The sequence below is a fragment of the Marmota marmota genome, unplaced genomic scaffold, assembly GCF_001458135.2.
Source record: "Marmota marmota marmota unplaced genomic scaffold, marMar, whole genome shotgun sequence".
Classification (NCBI taxonomy): domain Eukaryota; kingdom Metazoa; phylum Chordata; class Mammalia; order Rodentia; family Sciuridae; genus Marmota; species Marmota marmota.
In genome coordinates, this window is record NW_026000174.1 from 17,895,153 (window position 1) to 17,915,809 (window position 20,657).

Below are 20,657 nucleotides of genomic sequence, written 5' to 3' on the forward strand. Positions count from 1 at the left end.
GTAGAGTTTGCTTTACTGTCAGTAAAAATTCTCAAATTTTGGATAAGGCTAGATAAAGAGTCCAGGTGGACAGTCTTTGGGAAGAGCACTCACTGGATGGGAGACGTCTCTTTTCCCTATAGCTGGATGTACTGCACTGTGGATCTGGCCGCGAGAGCGGCATCAACCATTCTCTTATGACATAAATTTATGAATGTGCCAAAATCCCAAGACTCATTTGGTTCAAGAGGGAGAAAAGTGGAGATAATTGGGATGGTGGTATCAATGAACTGAGCTGAGCCATAGGAGAATCATTCCCAGGGGAATCTCAATCTTGGCCTCAGGATTTCTGATGTCATCATTCATATCCATTAACATGCCAGTCCTTCCTTGATCAGAAATACAAACACGCTGCATACAATATACAGAAACATGCACAGTCCCAGACATGCTGAGACCCCCACAGATGTACCTTAGACACATCCAGCTATTTATTCATTAATATTCATATTACCTCTTAATGTATATGCAAATAAGCTCCTGAAACTGCCCAGTGTTCTAGTCACTAATCACATTTCTTGATATATCAAACATACACTATAGCTGACTGTAGTGGGTCATGCCTTCTAGAGGCTGAGGCAAGAGAAGTGCAAGTTTGAGTTCAGCCTCAGCAAATTAGCAAGAATCTCAGCAACTTAGTGAGACTCTGTCTCAAAATAAAAGATTAGAAGGACTGGGGATGTAGCTCAGTAGTAGAGAACTCCTGGGGTCAATCCCTTGTACCCCTTGCCCCAAAAGCACCCCCTGTAATTTGTGCATACTTACATTAATTATAAAGGCTAACATACATTATGGACATAATTTTAGAAATAGAGACTCATACACAGACTTGAAAAATGACTCAATATATTTCAAATATACTCCCATTAACACATAACCAAAAGTAAGTATTTCGAACACATACCTACATTATTATTAACATATCAACAAAACGTTCAACACATTAATACCCCCACATCTATCCACAGATAAATATATAGAATTTGAATGCACCATATATTTTCTGCACACATACAAGCATCCATTTGGCATGCTTCTTCTGCAAGTGTTTCCTTTACTCAACCACTGGACAGAATAATAAAAAATTACAAACTGTTCATTTCAACTAAAACTAAACAAACAAATGAAAGAAAAACACATTAGTGAGCAATTTTAAAATGTTATCTTCAACACTGATGATTATAAAGATTAATAAAGATATAGCACCTATTCTTGCAAAGTATTGAAAAATTGATTTACACAGCAATTCAGATATGCTTCCATACCTTACCTACAAATATGTCATAAACATAGTCTACAATAAATTGATGCCTGTGTCAAAATTTATATTGTGTACATATAATATTTGTGTATTAGGTGTTTAAAAAATCTAAAAAGTTCCAGAAACTATTGAACTCCAATTAATTATATAAACACTGTCAAGGAAGTTGTATTGATGTCACAACTTATTTTACAATAATGAGAAAAAATAAGATGATTTATAAAAGGTTAGGGGATGAATAATAGATATAAAGCTTTCATAATAAAAAGATTAATGATATAATATAGGTTAAAAATTTATGATGAAAGACATATAGTATTATTCTGAAAGTATAGACCACATTTTAAATAGCAATGAAAGCATTCAATTTAATACAGGGCATCTCCTTTCCCATGTTAAACCAAACCTGAGCATATTTAATTAATATCTACCATGTTATAATATGCTACAGGCTAAATTTTGTGTACGTGGCATACTGATATCCTTTTATATGATTAAATAAAAGAATCAAATTTCTCAGTTTCAGCTTTTTCTGTCCAAGACCAATTATTTACATTCACCAATTGCTGAGGTTCCCCCTGCCACATTCAAGTCTTATTCCAGAGACATTGGGTTCTCTCACAAAGTTCTCTCAGCACAGAGTGCAGTAACTGTTTTATTGCAGAAATAAAGTGTTATCAATGGAATATTACTCAGCCATAAATAAGAATGACCTCATGACATTTGCTAGTAAATGAATGGATCTGGAGAATATCATGCTTAGTGAAATAAGCCAATCCCAAAAAACCAAAGGTCAAATGTTTTCACTGATATATGGGAGCTAAACCACAATAAAAGGGGAAAGGAGAGAAAAGTTCAGTAGATTAGAAAAAGGGAAATGAAAGTAAGGGAGGAAAATAGGAATAGGAAAGACAATAGAATAAATCTAACATAATTTTTTATGTACACATACGAAAATACCTAAGTGAACCCCACCATCATTTCTGTCCACAAGAATGGGGTCCGAAGTAGAACAAGATTTATCTTATGCTTGTATAATCTTATCAAAATGGATTCTACTGTCATGTATAACTAAGATGAACCAATAAAATAAAATTAAAAAAAGAAACAGTGTTATGAATAAAGAACCATCAATTCTACACAAGTGAGTAAAATTTTAGAGATATAAGTAGGCTTTGATGGCCTATCCATCCAAAAGCAGCTCCCAGAGAAATTAGATGCCTGGATTTAAGAGAGAAGATCATTTTATACAACAGAATCTCTACTGCTCAGACCTTGACAAGTCAGATTTCTCTCACCATTACTGGCCTGCCATGAGTTGATGCTTGGTATGGTGCAGACTATGAAGAGGAAAGCATTTATCTTATATCAATGAAACAGTAAGAGCGAGATGAACAAATTGTGCTTCTGTTCTCCCAAGGTTAGGTCTGTTTATCCTCAAATCTGCTCCTTGCCCTTCTGAGTTTCTTCTCCATATCACAGGGTTCCCATCATTACTTGATGAATATTCCAATCTCCTGTACCAGATGCCTTCCAGGTGGATTCAGCAGGAGGAAGCACTGATAGATGCAGGATGTGCCTCTCAGTTCTTGGGCTCATCTTGGACAGTGGTCTCTAGCATGGTCACACCTCTCCCAGCTTCCCCTGGCTGGGCTCCCTTGACTGCAGCTGCAGTAAGCCCACCTTGGAAAGGTCAGAAGAGCTTCTGGCTGTTGCACGTCTCTAGGCTGTATGGCCATCTGCTGCTCAGTTTCTCTGTTCTTTTTAAATCTGTATAAACAATTTTCAGGGCTAAATTCATTCTGGTTTATTGTACTAGATATTGTGTCATTGTCTCGTGGTTTAAATACCATCTTCTATGCCTTTATTAGTGACATTGGGACTGAAGCACTTCAAATTGCATTTCTTCTTTATCAACCAGATCCCAAGATCTGTAAATAGGGGACAGAAGCTGGGCCAAAGAAGTGTCCTATACTCTCCTGTGTACTTTTGGTTGTTATGTTACCCCAGATATATTTCTTCATTCAATCACAAGTGGTTAATTCCAGCTGCATGAATTGATTCCATTTTACACCTTCTCAACATTCCCAGAACCCCAGAACAAGCCAGAGAATCCTCTCTCAAATTCTCGTCTCACAGAAGTAAGTCTCAATCATAGGTAATCTCTCTTCTAAAGTCATGAGACCCTAGAACCTCCAAAACATTGTGCATTGCTCAAAAGTAAAAGTTTCAAGCCAGGCATGGTGGTACACACTTGTAATCCCAGCTGCTCGGGAGATGAGGCAGGAAAATTGTGAGTTCGAAACCAGCCTCGACAACTTATCAAGGCTCTAAGCAACTTAATGAGACCCTGTCTATCAATTTTTAAAAAATACAAAAAAGGGTTGCTAATGTGGCTCTGTTGTTAAGCATTCAATCTCTAGTACAAAAAAAAAAGAGTTTCAGGTTTATAGAACTCCTCTTCCAAGGTTATATGATTTAATAATTCCAAGCCTCTATTTTTGCTTCCAATTCTAGGGTTAAAAGCTACTTCTCGAAGCTTCTATCTTCAATGACACTTTTGGATTCCCTTTTTGTCTTGTGAGCTCTCTAAAACTGGTTACTTTTTTCTTTACACTTTTTTTCCAATTGAAGGAACTGATGTAGTTTTCATGTTCTGACTGGACTGTTGAACCCTGTTTGTTTGATTTTCCTGTGTTAGATTATGACTCATGTATATGAATTCAACAGTCACTAAAAGAGATGCAAAACCAGTACATGTTAAATCTAAATGAATAAAATATAAAATTGAAAAAAACTGCTCTTCTGTATTCAAAGCAGGATTGCGTGAGAAGCAATTGTTGCCTTTGGGTAGAGCATTTGTGTGACAGAGAAAGGCTGTCCATATCCTGCACGGGTTGCCTCCTAGAGAAAGTGGCATGGCACTGTGAGAGCTGGGAGAAAAGGAAAAGCCATAATGCAAAATTTGACTATTACATAAGACTAGGCATTCTAATTTTTCTCCAGAGGCTATTTTATTATGTGAATGTGACCAGAAAATGCAAGGAATTGAGTTTAAATCTGGGATTAAGAAGTAATTAGCCCTTTTAAATTAATACATTTAAAGAGACAATAAGAGTAAAAACAGTTACTTTCTGATTATACTTTATTTCTTGGGTTTACTTGTTGCATAAACCTGGGATCTCTTAGAAGGTGATGACCTCCTCTCTCACAACACCTGCCCAACTATGTCCAGATAATTGTGTTAGCTGAAGAATTATTCTGGAAAGTGCTGAGTTGATTTTCAGCTAAAAGAGTATATGGTTCATTCCTGGCAGCCATTAAAGACCTCAGGAGACTAAAACCCCACTGAATAATTTTCCAAAACAAAGTAAGCATCACTGTTCTCTCCCTGGGGCTTAGCAATAGATATAAAAGTGGCAGGCATGAATTCACTTTAGCAGATTGAAGGACATGTTGTTCTGAGGGAGAGTGCCTCTCATCTGTCTGTCTTCTGGTGAGTTCTGAAACCCTGAAGGGGTGAGTCTCCTAAAGCCTGCTTCAAGAAAGGGTTAAACTGGATAGAGGTAGGCAGAGGAGAAGTGGGAGAGCCTGGTGACAGCAGCAGCTTAGTAGAGTCAGCAGAGCAGATAGAAAGATCCCTGGACTTGGAGTTCTTGTCCTGATATTGCCACTAACTGATTGTGCTACCCTAGGAAGTTTCCTGTGCTTCTCTAGACAACTCACTTGCCATCATCGAATTCTCTGTGACTCCTAGCTTCAAAAGTCAGTTTCTATAATTCATTAATATTACTGAAAATTCAGGGAGGGAAGCAGGTCTCTGTAAAGATTCATGGATTCATAAGGCATCCATGGCTCAAACTAACAGCACACACACACACATGGTCTAGCTTTGCACTTGCCTTATGAATAAAAAGTTCCAGAGATTAAAAGAATAGTAGTAGTAACCTCAGATGGGCCACAAATAGCTGTTTCTAGTTTTTTGCTATCTTTAATAATGATTGGAAGCTATGAATTTTTAGACAAGTCTTTCTATATTCCATCTCTACCTTCTTGCTTTACCCTATCAAACCCTTCTAGATACTTCTTGTTTGACAGGAAATTAAAAAGCAAAATAACATAAAGAGTATCAGTGCCAGAAAAGTTCTTAGAGAATGTCCTAAAAAAATCAAAACAATTACTTAGAAGTTCTGGGTTCCAGGAGCAAAAGAAATGGAGTACAGGCTATCAGTAGTATATTTTTGGCACCATTTTCTTCTCTTCTATTTGTTTTAAGCCACACCCCAGGGCATCCTCCTTCTGGAAAGGTACCTGAGAAATTTCCAACATGCACACCTCTATTTTCCTTTATTTTTTCTTTTCTAATATCTTAATAATGCCTCACAAACCTGGATGAGAGAGTAGAAAGTCCTACAGATCTTTATGTAAATTTTGCTTTTATCACTTACTCATTACAGTTTGTAAGGCAGGCTAATTACACTGAGCGTTAGTTTCTACATCTGTCAATTATTAAATGGTAAATTTTTGTGCAGTTTTCTGCAGAGTACCTGGCACATAGCATGCCCAGCACATTTACTTTCTCTTTCTCTTTTTCTTTATCATAGCCACCCAGACAACCCACAATATCAGCGGTAAGAGTACAGGAAGGAGTGTGATCCTGGGATTGTCAGGCATCTTTCTTTCAAAAGTTTCTAAAACTTAGGTCTCCAGACTCAAAATGATTTTGGCCTTATGATGAACAGAGTTCTTCTTTGAGTCTGCTTTCTTTGTTCTTATCCTCATGTTTTCTTCATTTTATCTCAGTTCTCTTCTTTGTTATCTTCTGTGTACCTCATTAGAAAGAATGAGATTGTAGTCAGGTGGGAGAAACAAAAGACAAGTCAGGTTGGCAAGTCCTGAATCCTAAAGAATCACAGTTCTGAGGACCACAGGTGTCCAGAGACTGAGCTCTAAGAACAGAAGAGTTGTAATCATTGTAAACACAGAGCAGTGGCCTCTGACTTGCTGGGAACCACAGAGCACATGAGTTCGGCACTGTGCTGGAAAGCCCAGAAATGCTCCCTGTGTTGTTCTACACACAGTTACAGCATCTCTTTGTCACTGCAGCTCCCTAAGGCTCCCAAGTTCCCCTCCTCCATCACCCCTATCAGAAGGGATTTTTTAAAACATAGTCTGATCTTGCTTTGTCCGGGGTTGGGGAGGAAGGAGAAGGGAAGAGAGTGGTATATATTGCTGGAGTTTCCCCACAGGAGGATTCCCTGAGAGCCCTCAGCCTTCACTGTGCTCATCCACAGCAGGCAGTGAACATGACAGCATTTGAGAAACATCTGCATGATAGAAGAATGAACAATATATAGTTAGTACCACAGAGAATGGCTGTAGGAATTAAATAATATGAGTGAAAGGATAAAAAAAGCTTTTGACAAATACATAAGGGTTAAAAAAGTTCCTATGGTAGTGACTGGATGAATACCATGGGCATCCTGCAAGCATGTGGGTAGAAATGCAGTGTGAGTACACAAGTCTATGTACACACTTGAGTGTGTTTGCGTATACAAATACTGCTTGTATGTCAGTGTGGGCGGAGAGTATTATCAGGACAAGATCTGTGCCCATTAAAGAATGTGAAGGTCAAGAAGTGTGTGAATACATCTGTACATGAGAGTGAAATTGTAGGAGAAAGAGTATTTCATTAGCAAATTAATGGCATCCAGTGTAAGACTATTGTGAAGGCGTGTGTGTGTCCTTGTGAATAATAGGTATTTTGAAAGTACATATGACTGCATAAAGGTATGAAAGTTTGCATGTGGCACAATACCTTCCTATAAAGTGAATGTTAGTATACCTATAGAATACTTAGGATTCACAATTTTCCAAAAATAGGAACAGTCTTTGCACAAATATACTTTTATTATTTTTATTTTGCTTTTTTGCAGCAATTATGCCATATTCAGAGATAGTCAATTCCTTCCACACCCCACTATCCCTTCTCCACACTCATGATTTACACTAGCTCTGGGGAATTCTTTCCTTAATTAGTGATACATCTGAATTAAACAGTGCTTTTAAAGAGATATTTAAGCACTTCCAATAGCTACTGATCACTCCAATTCCTGATTTCCTTCTATAATAATTATGTGTGAATTCTTATTAACCCTCTTCTACTGAATGTTGCTTATAATAATGTGAAGGAAACATTTTCCTCATAATAAGTGGATATTTTTGAGGTATTGGGTAATGTCTTTCTTCTTCCATGGAACAGAGAGAAGCATTAGCCTAGCCTATAGTCCAGTGATCATAAAATATGAAGAAGTTGGCCAGCATCATCTCTGAACCAGTGAGTTCGTGAGTGCATCGGTTTCCATCAGTTGTCCCTCTTACTTCCCAATTTTTTGTCCTTCAGTAAGTACAACTTTTAGAATTCTCCAACTCGGATCTGACCCTGAGAAGTACCCTGGGTTCTTCCTGTCATGGGGTTGTTCAATGTCACTCACCCTACTTCTTTCCTCCTGACTGGTATCCCTGGTCTGGAGAGTTCTCATCCTTGGCTGGCAGGGCCCCTCTGTGTGATGTATGCTGTGGCCCTTGGGGGAAACACAGTGATCCTACAAGCTGTTCGAATGGAGCCCAGCCTTCATGCACCCATGTACTTCTTCCTGTCCATGTTGTCCTTCAGTGATGTGGCTATGTCCCTGGCCACACTGCCCACTGTGTTCAGAACGTTCTGTCTTGATGCCCGCGACATTGCTTTTGATGCCTGCCTAATCCAGATGTTTCTCATTCACTCCTTCTCCATGATGGAGTCAGGTATTCTACTGGCCATGAGCTTTGACCGCTATGTAGCCATTTGTGATCCCTTGCGCTATGCCACTGTGCTCACCAATGAAGTCATTGCTGGAATGGGTTTAGCTGTAACTGCTCGGAGCTTTGTCACCCTCTTCCCCCTTCCCTTTCTTATCAAGAGGCTGCCTATCTGCAGATCAAATGTTCTTTCCCACTCCTACTGCCTACATCCAGATATGATGAAGCTGGCTTGTGCTGATATCACAATCAACAGCATCTATGGACTCTTTGTTCTGGTATCCACCTTTGGCATGGATCTGCTTTTTATCTTCCTGTCCTATGTGCTCATTTTGCATTCTGTTATGGGCATTGCTTCCCGTGAGGAACGCCTCAAAGCTCTCAACACATGTGTGTCGCATATCCTGGCTGTACTTTCATTTTATGTGCCAATGATCGGAGTTTCCACAGTGCATCGCTTTGGGAAACATGTCCCACGCTACATACATGTCCTGATGTCCAACATCTACCTCTTTGTGCCTCCTGTGCTCAATCCTCTCATTTATAGCGCCAAGACAAAGGAGATCCGTCGAGCCGTTGCCCGCATGTTTCACCGCATGAAAGTGTAATTTTTGACATCCTGCTTTAGGATCTGATGTTTATTATGGGCTGGCTTCTCATCAGAGGAGTCCTCATTGTTATATTTATCATCATCTTCATCAGTTACAAGATAGATACCTCTACTGGAGGAAAAGTTGTAAGACAAGAAATGGAGACACAAACTTGTAACACAAAATAAGGAGTTCCAAATGAAAAGAACATTCAGGAAACACCAGTAGCATTCACAGAAAGGAATAAATTGGAAAATATTGATGATTCAACAAAGATAGAGGAAGATTAACCTAAGCTAGGAATTATCTTCTACACAGAGTTTTAACACAATACTTAGTTTCACTAGTATTGAAACCAGTCAGTGTGACTGGTTCTATTCCAAATTATTTATGTGGATTAGTTCAGTTAATATCAGCAATTATCACATGAAACACAGAGAATTGAGTTAATTGTTCATGCTTGCCGATAGATTATATATGAGATGAGATTCAATATGAGTTTATTTTCCATATTAGCATGACAGCAACCACACAAATATTGCTTCTCTAATCGGCATCACTGAAAATGACCACTGTGGTCTTGCATTTTACGTTTTCCCCACCACTGCCATTCTCAAACATTCATGAGTTGCTTCAACTTTACAGAATGAAATCTGATGCACTGTCAGAACTTACCACAAAATGCACAAACAAAGGTGACCCAGGAAAAGTGATAGTGATTGACATTTAAAAGAATCTTTAAACTCGCTTTAAATCATTTCTCGGCATACCACTCAATCCCTTCAAAAAAAATGTTCATTATCTGCAATATCTGAGTTAGTTCTTTTGGCAGGGAAGGAAGCTTCATGTCATATGCCTAATTTCTCTTTCTCTGCTCTTCATGGTATTATAACTTTTTTCCACACAGTGACACATTAAGAGATGGCAGAAGTTATCTGTGTCTAGGATTTTCAGCTCCAAAAAGACAAGGAAAAAGCAAATTAGAGCACTTATGGTTTTAGGTGTTGGAAAATGATTCTTTTAGACTCTTTCTTTGACTGGCTAATTTTAGTGATCTCAGACTGTTTAGGCTTACTTCAAGACCAAAAAAATATATATAAATAAAATAAAAAGGAAATGCTCTAGATAGTGCAACCTAACTTTCCAGGAAAACTGGCCTGGAGATCTCATAGCAAAAAAGCATACAGTTACACTGGATTTTTTTTTCTGGGCAAAGGTCTGCTGAGAAAATGTTAAGGAGAAGTGGCAGGAGTAGAGGAAGGAAGCTGTTTCTGAATGGAAATAATGTAAATATTTGGGAGCCACATTTTCAAAAATGCCCATAACTACAATAAGGGACTCATAATATATGTGCCCTGGCCCACAAAATAAGATATTTTTAGAGGAATGATAGAAAACAATTAGCCACCAGAGGTATCTCTTTTTCTTCATACATATGCACAAAGAAAAGCCATATTAACTTGGAAAGAAAGGGGCCATCTATGAGCCAGGAACAAAGGCCTCACCAGAAACAAACCGAGTGTCATCTTAATCTTATTGGAGTTCTAGCTTCCAAAGCTGTGAGTGAAATATATATATATATATATTTGAACCAGCCTACTGGTGGTATCTTGTTAAGGCAGCCCAAGTGACTAATACACCATACGATTCCAACTATATGACATTCTGGAAAAGATAAAAGTATAGAAACAATAAAAAGATCAGTGATTTCCAGGAGTTCAGGGAAGGAATGGAGGGATGAATAAATGAATGCAAGGCATGTTTAGAGCAATGAAACTATTCTGTCTGATACTGTAATGGTAGATAATGACCTTATATGTTTGTCAATCCTGTAGAATTAGAGTGAATTCAAAGAGTAAATCCTAGGGTTATGGTTTGGTTATGGGTATTGTTCTCGAAAGGACCACATGTTAAAGGCTTGGTCCCTAGGATGGCAGTATTAGAAGATGCTGTGGATCTTTAAGAAGTGGGACATAAGGCTGGAAATGAGGCTCAGTAGTAGTGCTTGCCTAGCATGCCCAAAACCTGGATTCATTCCCTACTAGAGGGTGGGAGCCAGAGGGTGGGAAGTCATGGGAGGTCCTTAGATCACTGGGGACAATGCATTCAAAATGGATTGTGGCCCAGGTGTGGTGGTGCATGCCTGTAATCCCAGAAACTCAGAGATTAAGGCAGAAGGATTGCAAGTTTGAGGTCAGCCTCCACAACTTAGTGACACCTGCCTCAAAATAAAAAATAAAAAGGGTTGGAGATGTAGCTAAGAATGCCCTAGGGTTCAATCCAAAAAATAAATAAATAAATAAATAATAAAACAGTACTCTCATTCTGCTTCAGATATATATATATATATATATATATATATATATATATATAGATAGNTATGCTTCAGATATATATATATATATATATATATATATATATATATAGATAGATAGATATAGATATATAGATATATATAGATATAGATATAGATATATAAAATCACTTATTTGCTCCCAGAATGCACTCCTGCCATTGTTATCCATGTCATGTGGTGATGCAATCAAAGGCAGCATTTGCTCAGCATGCACTATGCCATATGGACTTTAAACCTCCAAAACTGTGGGCTTAAACAAAACTTCTCTTTATAAGTTAGTCATCTCAGGTATTTCATTGCAATAACACAAAACTAACTAATGCACCTAATGTAAACTCTGGATTATGGAGAATAATAAGATATTAATATTAGTTCATCTATTTTAACACATGTACCACATTAATATAAAATGATAACAATACAGAAAACTATTGTGTGAGGGGTAGTTTCTTTGCAAGTTTTCTGTAAACCTAAGACTACACACAAAAAAAATTACATCTATTAAATTTTTTAATAATAAAAAAGTCAGCATGATTTCAAATGGAAAATAATTAATATATTTATTGGTTTTGAGTAATATATGGTATTCATTCAACTTAAATAATAACCTTTCTGATTTATATAAGAAGTTCCTATTGCAACAACAAAACTTAATTATTTTAATGGACATGAGATTTAGGTTTTAAATGAATACACAATGTGAAGGGCAAGGCTTCAGGGGGCTAAAATACAAAATTAGGACAAACACCCATTGGCTGCTGCACCATGGGCATCAGGAGAGACATTCTTTTTTAACATAAGCCTGACCTTAAAACCAGATGGTAAAACAGGAGAAAAGACAAGAAGGAGGAACACACATGCCTCCAAAAATAGCATATGATTTCTCTGCCTCACCAGCAGGCGAGCTTCATAAAAGAGGTTCGAAGCATAGAAATTAACTAGTGAGTTTTAAAATTAAAGAGACATATTCTCGTTACCTTTAATGCCCAGCTCCAGAGACGGCTTCTCCTAGCTCCTGCCTCCAGCCACCTAATGCGGTGGCGAGGTTTACACAAGAGGCTAGCGAGAGACCTAGAGCACGCCAGGGAGTGAGCTTTTATTGGGGAACAAAAAATTCAAGGGAAAATCCCATCCAATGAAGGTCGAGGGGGGCAGCATTCCAAGGTCAGGGTCAGTGATTGGTCTTCGTGTCAGTGGCCAGGCAGACCCCCACATGGACAAGCCCTCGCACCTGGGACAGGGTAGGGAAGGCTCTGACACAGTTGTCTAGGGCGCCTCTCACCCAGCCAGGGAGGTAACTCAAATCACGTGGGAGAATGGCTTCCCACACCTTTCCACTTGATTTATCTCCTCCTTTTCCCATCATCTGTTGAAGCACTACTGGTTTTTAGGGTCTATGAGAAAAGACACCTTTTAAGGTTTTCATTTTCCTACAAGGCAAAAGAAACACCTAGGACTGCTCCTGCAGCTGTAATCCTAAACAGATCTAAGCTAAGCCCTGGTTTTTACCTTGAATAGGAACTCTTCCACTTCTTTTTATTTAACATGCTTTTTTAAAACCTCAACATTCTTCCCTATTAAAATAACAAATTATCTAATTTGGGCCCAGAAAAAAAATAGGCAAAAGAAAATTCTTATATTTTTGGAGGTCCCTTAAGTTTACCTTTAACTTAAGAAAATGAAATACTGAACACTTTAGCTAAGCTTGTGAGGGGACTAGCTTGAGGTTTATGGAAAAAAAAGATAGTATCTGAGTGGTAAAAGCATGTCCCTGTAATGAGTCAAGGATCATCCTTCAGCATGGCCTCTGGTGAATTGAAGAAGAGATAGAGAAGACAAACAAGGTGGAAGAATTTAGGGTAGAATAAGACATTTAATACATGTGTCCCATAGGTAAGATTTACAGAAGGGCTAACTAAGTAGAATATAATAAAAAATGAAAAAATACAAATCCATTTGCTTAGGATTTAGCCAGTTAATTAGTGTGGACCTAGGAAGTGGGACCATCTTCAAAAAGTAGTTATTGAAAGAAGAGATTAATGTCCAGGCCCATCAGGCTCATCTTCTGAATACCTCAAAGAGGTCTTGTGCCACTCCAATGAACTAATTTCCAGGTCTGATCAGCTTGGCTAAGAAAAGGTGACTTTGCTACTCCAGCCTACAGTTCAGTTAGGTAAGAAGTGATCTCCACTCAGCCATGGTTTTACAAAGCAGTAATTAAAAGCCAGCCACAGAGAGTTTATCTTCTCAGTGAGGTTATGTACAGCAAGGGCAGTCCTCATAAGGAGAATATCCACTACCTCATTATCATTGTCACTTGGACACATTTACTATGTACCCAAAGGACTCAGAGTCCTAAGTTTTTTTACTTCTTTCTCAGATAAGGGATCTGTGGTTGCTGCTTGTATATAGAGCATGCAACCCATGACCTCCAGAAAGCTTAACAGAGGATCTGCTCCTAAATGCTTTCATGTTTCTTCAAAAAAAAAAAAAATAGTTCATGAAGTCAGCAGTTACCTTGTGAATCATCATCTTCCTGAACACCAACAGAGAAGAGTCACTGCCCGGGAATGACCCTCTTCAGAGGAAGAATATTAAACAACCACCAAATGGACATGAATATCAGAAACCAAAATTTTGTTTCATGGTTTTGTCTTACTAAAAGTAGAAAAGATTTGTTTTGGCTCATATTTATAACATACAGTCTTTTTTTTTTTTTCTTTTTAGGAAGGTTAGTTCATCAAATGCATATAAAAAAACTAAAGAAATAAATTATCCATTGTGTAATTATTTAATTCAGTTCATTAATCTGATTGGTACATATGTAATTCTGATGTCTACTGACAACACCTGAATATTTGGTATTTCATTGAAATTCACACAAGTCTCCAACACTCTTCAAATGTAAAATACAATTCCCAGCTAAGAGTTCCTATAACTCTTTAGAGACATATGTCACTCACCCAAAGAACTGGTAATGGCAGACTTAGATGACAAACAGTTCTCCATTACAAAAATTCAAAAAGCAGAGCTGGATATGAGACATCCTTGCTGTTACATCATTTACTGCTGGCAATGTTGATCAGGGAATTCGCCCTGAGGTGCTTCTCAGTCTTCATTCCTTCTAGCGGAGGTAGTGGTCACTGCCCTTGATACACTCCAGCTAAACAGTGTGGAGGCTTTTATTGGGGAAGTGGTGGAATTTTGGTGGTAAAGTATATTCCTCTTTTACCCAAAGGAAGTTAATACACTATGGAAAGTATTATTTTACCAAATTGAACAAATTTAATTTATCTCAGAAAGAAAAACATTTATTTAACAAGTCTTTAAAATAGGGATTTTGTACATATTTATAAGGCTGCAACAAAACAAAATATGTATACGTTTTTATATATGGTAGAAATATCTTTCGATGTTACACAAGTCCTTACCTTCCCATCCCTGTGCCCTGACTTCTCAATTATGTAGTTGAGACAGAGTTGAAATTTTTCAGAAGCCTAAAAAATACTGGACTCAGCAATATGGTTCTAATTTCAGATACAGATCTTGAAATGGTAGAATATAAAGAGCCAATTTGGGTGGGGGGGGTAGTGCTGAAAATTGAACCTAGGGCCTTGTGCATGTGGGGCAAGCACTCTACCAACTGAACTATGACCTCAGCCCATCATTTTTTTTTTTAAATAAGAAAGGAGATACCCGTTGTCACCATGACTTTGAGGGATGTGATTCATCTGTCCTTGATATTCTTCTTCCATTTTTGCTCATAACTGTGTATTGATTCATTTCTTTCCATTTTTAATCCTAATATATAAATCATGAAGATATTCCAGGATCACTGGGAGGATGGCCTGGAGGGGGAGGGGATGGCAGAATAGTTCTCTCAGTGACTTTGCTGTTACTTTACCTCTGTAGTTGTGCAAACAGCACCTGCCTCTGAGTAGCACCCATCTCTGAGGCCACCTCTGTATGTCAGAGCTGAGTCTGCTCTGAGAGGTGTTCTTCCCTCCCGTTTCCAGCCTTGAACACTACAGACTTTGCTTCCAAGTTGTGCCCTCAGCTTGAGAACTGTGTTGGGTTGTGGTAGAAGTTCCTCTATCTGCTTCTTCTAAGCTCTTTCCCCTACATCATCAGAGCCTTCTTTGTCCCTTGACTATACACTTATTTGTGTATGTGGTTTCCTTCAGGCTGAAGCTCTATCCTATTAGAAGGGTTCATTTGCTGGATATTTCTGAGATTCTCCAGGGCTTAGGACCATGACCACACTTCTAGATCCTCTCCTATCTGTGAGTTCTTAGAGACTTTAAGATGTGTTCCATTCTCACGGATCAGTCTCAGAGCCATATACCAAACATTCTGTTGGGATTTAGTCCTCTCCAAATGGGAACAGTGTCCCTTGGATTTCCTATTACTGGGTTATGTTAAAGATGTCATCTGTAAGTTCTAATTTTGTGTGATTTTTCTGTCTTGGTTGCCTAATATGGAATTCAAGAGATATCTATTGAAAATTTAAGTGCATACTTCATTTTAGTTCTTGTTTTTATTATGTGGTCCATATAGATTTTTTTCAAAACTTATTTGATGTTCTTATGAGAGAGGAAAAAAAAAGGTAAAGCAATATCTATGAAAAATTAACCTTTTACCCCAATTCTACTTTTTTCAATTATCCCTCAGGGGTTGAGTTTTGCCTTGGTCTGTCCACTGTCCAGTGAAAATCCCACGTCACTGTGCTCACTTCTTCCAAGGGTTCACCAGGCTGTGTGGTCTGGACCGTTTCCTTGGTATGAATTGCAGAGGGTTCTTCCCTTTCCATGGCTGCTATTCTCTGTGAATTTCCTGACATCCTTCAGATGCTCCCTCTCTGAACCAGAATATGCTGAAATCTCTGAGCTGGGCTGCTCAACCTAGGACAGGAGCCCATGCTGCAGCCGACTGTGGAACCAAGCTGCATTGCCACCTCAGGGACTTGTCCTCCACTGATCACCAACATCTGTTGCTTTCCATTTAGTGTGCTATTTAACTCCCCAGAGAAAACTGAATCGTCCCTCTGCTCGTACCTGAGAGATGACAGCTTATGTCTCTTTTGTAAAATATTTTTCCTTATTCAAAACTTCTAAATACAAGGATTCATGTGGATTACATTTATGTAAATGTGACAAGAATGTGTTCCATCCTACAGCACATAGGAGTACTCATATTTCAAAAATGTAAATTTGGTTTAAAAAGTCATTATTGTGCCTTTAATTTTAAAATTTACATATATTCAAAACTATTATTCTTTTAACAATTCTTGAGTAATACCTATAATCTCAAGTCACATAATCCCCAATTATAAATAAACATGGTATATATGTATGACACTATTTTTAAAGTATTTTAGTGCATTATAAATAAACATAATAGTGGGGTTCATTTTGACATATTCTCATCTACATGAAATATAATAAGATTCAATTAAGTCCCCAGTACTTCCTTTTTTCTTACCTCCTCCCTCCTGTTCTTCCCTGTCCGCTACTCTACTGTTCTGTCTTCCTGTTATTTAATGTTTTTTATAGATGCTTTATACAAATAAGACATTCATGATAGCATATTCAAATATATATATATATATATATATATATATATATATATATATATATTATAATAGATATGTACCATTATTTTTTGAGATTCACTAGAAAGCATAAGATCTATTAAAAAACTCTTTCATGTTGAAAAGGTATTTGGTGCAACTCTGAAATTTAAAGTAAAGTAGGGCAGCCTGATGTTTTGAGTTACGGGCTATAGCAGAAAACTAATGCCAGAAACCCAACTGTCACTCCATGTCTAGAAGGAGATTGAAAGACTCCAAAGGACTAACCTGATACACCCAAGCATAAACAATAGCAAGAATCCTTAACATGTATGATTTTCCAGAACATTTCTTCCTGATCAGAGCTTGGGTCCAAAAAGCATCTTGTGTAGCCTCTTGCAAATCTCCTTAGTCTTGATAGAATAGATAATTGGGTTCAGCATTGGAGGAACAAAAAGATAGATCAAGGACATGAACTTGGGCACATACTCAGGGGCATGCTTCCCAAATCGATGAACCATTGACACACAAAGCATGGGTATATAGAAGATGAGCACAGCACAGATATGTGCTACACATGTGTTAAGTGTCTTGAGCCTCTCTTCCTTGGAGGCAATGGCCAGCACAGAGTGCAAAATGAGCACATAGGAGAGGAGGATGAGCACTGAATCTATACCAAAGGCAGCAATGACGACAAAGACACCATACATGCTGTTGATGGTGGTATCTCCACAGGGCAGGCGGATCATGTCAGGATGCAAGCAGAAGGGGTGGATCAGGACATTGGCCCTGCAGAAGGGCAGCCTCTTCAGGAGGAGAGGAGGTGGAAGCAGCATGCAAAAGCTGAGGATGATAATGGATATGCCTATGTAGGCTACACGGGCATCAGTGAGCACTGAAGAATAGCGCAAAGGGTTACAGATGGCCACATAGCGGTCAAAACTCATGGCCAACAGGATCCCAGATTCTGTCCAAGATAAAATTTGGATGAAAAACATTTGGGCCAGGCAGGCATCAAGAGCAGTCTCTAGAGCATGAAAACACATAGAAGCCAGGACAGTGGGCAGTGTAGAAAAGGACACCCCCAAGTCAGTGACAGACAGAAGGGACAGGAAGTAGTACATTGGCTGGTGCAAGCTCTGCTCCTCCTTGATGATGAAGAGAATCAGGGTGTTGCCTAGGATGGAGACAGCATAAAGCAGCAGCAGGAGGGTTGCCAGCCAGTGCTCCAGGCTTCCCAACTCTGGGAAGCCCATGAGTGTGAAGCTGGTGGCACTTGAGAGGTTAGTCCCCAAACTTCTCATCATAGTTTCTGAATGCCCTTGAGGGAAATACAAACATAAGGAAGTGAGGACAGACAGTGCAAAAAGTGAAGATCATAAGTAGTTTGTATCTTGGGAAATAAGTGACAATGACTCAATTCCAATATCAAAGATCGAGGGAAAGTTGGAAAAGAGCAGATTGTACTTCAGACCCTCTACTGTCCGCAGTACCCCCAGATATGCCATGGGCTCCAACTTGTTCTCCAAAGACATCCTAGTCTCCTTTTGGGTCATTATCCCCCATTCTCTCTGTATCTGTGTTCTTTACAGAGGATCTATTTTTTCCCTAGTGATGGAGAATCATTTTCCTTTTTCTTTCCACTGGTTCCTAACTATCAAATTCTTCAATAAATGAGGTACAGTGTGTCTTAAAACTCTGCACCTAATGACGCCTGCTCTTTCTTACATCCTCTCAGCCACCTCTCCTCTCCTTCCTGCACACCAGCATCACTCCAGGTCCTCATCTTCTTTTTGTAGCTTGAGCCTCCCACTCATCCACTGGGAATCTATCACTCACCCCTCCACTGCTGATTGCTCCTGGTGTTTCTGTCCCATGTGTTCACACATTCTTTCTCTCTTTAGATCATAGATTCTCAAATCGTAATGTATGTTAGATTTACTTGAGTAGCTTTTTAAAAACTCTATGTCCCTACCACACTCATACCAATTAAATGACACTCTGTAGAGAGAACTGAGGAATCAGGTTGTTGTTCTGGTTGTCTTTTTCATCCTCCAGTCAATTCCAATAGGTAACCAATGCTAAAAAAAATAGGCTTTTCAATACTGCTATCAATATTAAAATATGTTCCATTCCCCCCTAACTCTGTGTTCACTGAAAATCAATCTCAAGAGCTATAATCTTAGGAAACAACAACAGTAACAAACTCATTACTCTCTCTTATCCTTCTGGTAATCACCCATTTCTATTCTCTCTTTCACAAGTAACATTCCCAAAGTTATTTTTAACTCATAATGTACTCCTTAGTATTCATTTGTATATCAATAATCCCAAATATATGTCTCTATTCCAGGCATTTCTTCTAGCTTTGAATTTTATTCATCACTGTCTAAACAATTGTGAAAACTCATTGGTATCTCCAACAAAAAATAGGGAAAGTTTTACTTTATGTTGTCATACTTGACCCTCTTCAATATTTGTCATCTCATTTAATTCCTTATCCATCAATCCACATACTGCACCTCATGAAGCATATAAAGTCTCATTGACCTCTCTCGCCCTCTCCTATGCAGAGATATAATTAATCTATCATTCACTTTTCTAATACATACTTACACCTAGCTTCTTGTCTCCATCTCACTTCCAATGTACACTCATCTCTCTGCATCTTCAAAACAGGATATTGGCACAGCCTTTCTTACTGACCACCTAGCTTAAGGCCAAGCCTCTCTTGAATCCATTCTACACAAAACAAACAAATTAAATTTTTACAAGTAATAATAAAATTATGTTACTTTCCTGCTGAAAATCTTTCATTGGCTTCTCTCTTTTTGAAGTAAATATTCAAATAAGAATGCAAATCAGTGTCATGGCAAATAGCAAGAGCATTAGCATTTTCAAAAACTTGTTATTTGCAAACTATACTAATCATTTATTGCTTCTCATTCTTGCATTCCTTGTTATATATGCTTACATATATATATTTTATATACTGCTTTGATCATACTTTAAAATTAGAGTGAAATGTATTTGGTTGTCTGTATAGTATCTTTCTCTCTTAATAAGTTCAAAGCTCCCACAATTGTCTGTATTTCTTCTCATTTTATCCTCAAGGTGTAGCTAAGGATAATGGTATAGACAACCCTGAAGTAGAATTCTGGGATGACCAATTCCAGTTTTAATTTTTAAACATATTTATCAAATAAACTTTTTAAGAGGAAGGCATTATTATCTATTGCTGATTGCTATGTAAACCTATTTCTAGTATAATAGTTTTCAGATTAATAAAATAACTCCCCTAATATCTAAAAACCAAGTTTTATCTCACCTTTGCCACGTCCCAGCTGTGAATTTAATTAACCACCTCGCTGCTTATTTTCACACTTATAAAATAGAAAAAGTAGTACACAGTGAAACATTTAAAGTGCATATTTAGGTCCTTAGTCCAACAAATGAGTAATACTGAATAAATGCAACTGAGAAAATAGCAAAGAAGCAGAAATTTTAGGGGCTGAGATTTCCTGGTGCAGTCTCCAAACTATCTTCCTACTTTCAGTTTTCCCATCAAAGGCTCTCTTCTTTTGAATTAGTTTTTTATCTACTATTCATGAGACCATTGAAGTATAAGTTAATCATACTTATACACTATGCCGAGCAAAAGCTTAGATGTACTTCTAAGCCACTTCTATGCATCCCAGGAAGGACCCACAGTGTAAAGCTGCAGAATAAACCCTGCACAGTGGTATTGCAGGCACACATGCCTCTAAGCTCATAAATGAGCCAGATCTACGCATCTTGGGTCCCACAAGGCAAAGGTGTAGTGTTAGACTAGGACAGTGGGGTTTCAGGTAACAATGAATATGGAGTATGAATATAAAGATAGAAGTGAGATGCATGAAAAAATCTGTAAAATCACAGACAGCCTACTCACATGAAATTTTTACACTTCTGATGATTTATGATTTGAATGATGTGCATGAGGATGTCCATGATGAAAGAGCTGAAGTACCTCCTTACCTCCTCAGGGTAGATGTGATGGAT

General features: G+C 38.1%; 2 protein-coding genes across 2 annotated transcripts; one reads left to right on the plus strand and one right to left on the minus strand.

Annotated features, from left to right (window-relative positions):
- The first annotated feature begins 7,698 nt into the window (after positions 1-7,698).
- Positions 7,699-8,757, plus strand: LOC107161085 (olfactory receptor 51I2). Its single transcript, XM_015507595.1, has one exon. The coding sequence runs from the start codon at positions 7,771-7,773 to the stop codon at positions 8,707-8,709; it is 939 nt and encodes a 312-aa protein (XP_015363081.1). The 5' UTR covers positions 7,699-7,770; the 3' UTR covers positions 8,710-8,757.
- An 8,218-nt stretch (positions 8,758-16,975) lies between these two features.
- Positions 16,976-17,920, minus strand: LOC107161096 (olfactory receptor 51I2-like). Its single transcript, XM_015507604.1, has one exon. It carries the CDS (start codon positions 17,918-17,920, stop codon positions 16,976-16,978), a length of 945 nt encoding a protein of 314 aa, XP_015363090.1.
- Between the last annotated feature and the right edge of the window lie 2,737 nt (positions 17,921-20,657).

Excerpts from the sequence above, each read along its gene's own strand:
- LOC107161085 (XM_015507595.1), top strand. The coding sequence starts at position 7,771 with ATGGGGTTGTTCAATGTCACTCACCCTACTTCTTTCCTCCTGACTGGT.
- LOC107161096 (XM_015507604.1), bottom strand. The coding sequence starts at position 17,920 with ATGAGAAGTTTGGGGACTAACCTCTCAAGTGCCACCAGCTTCACACTC.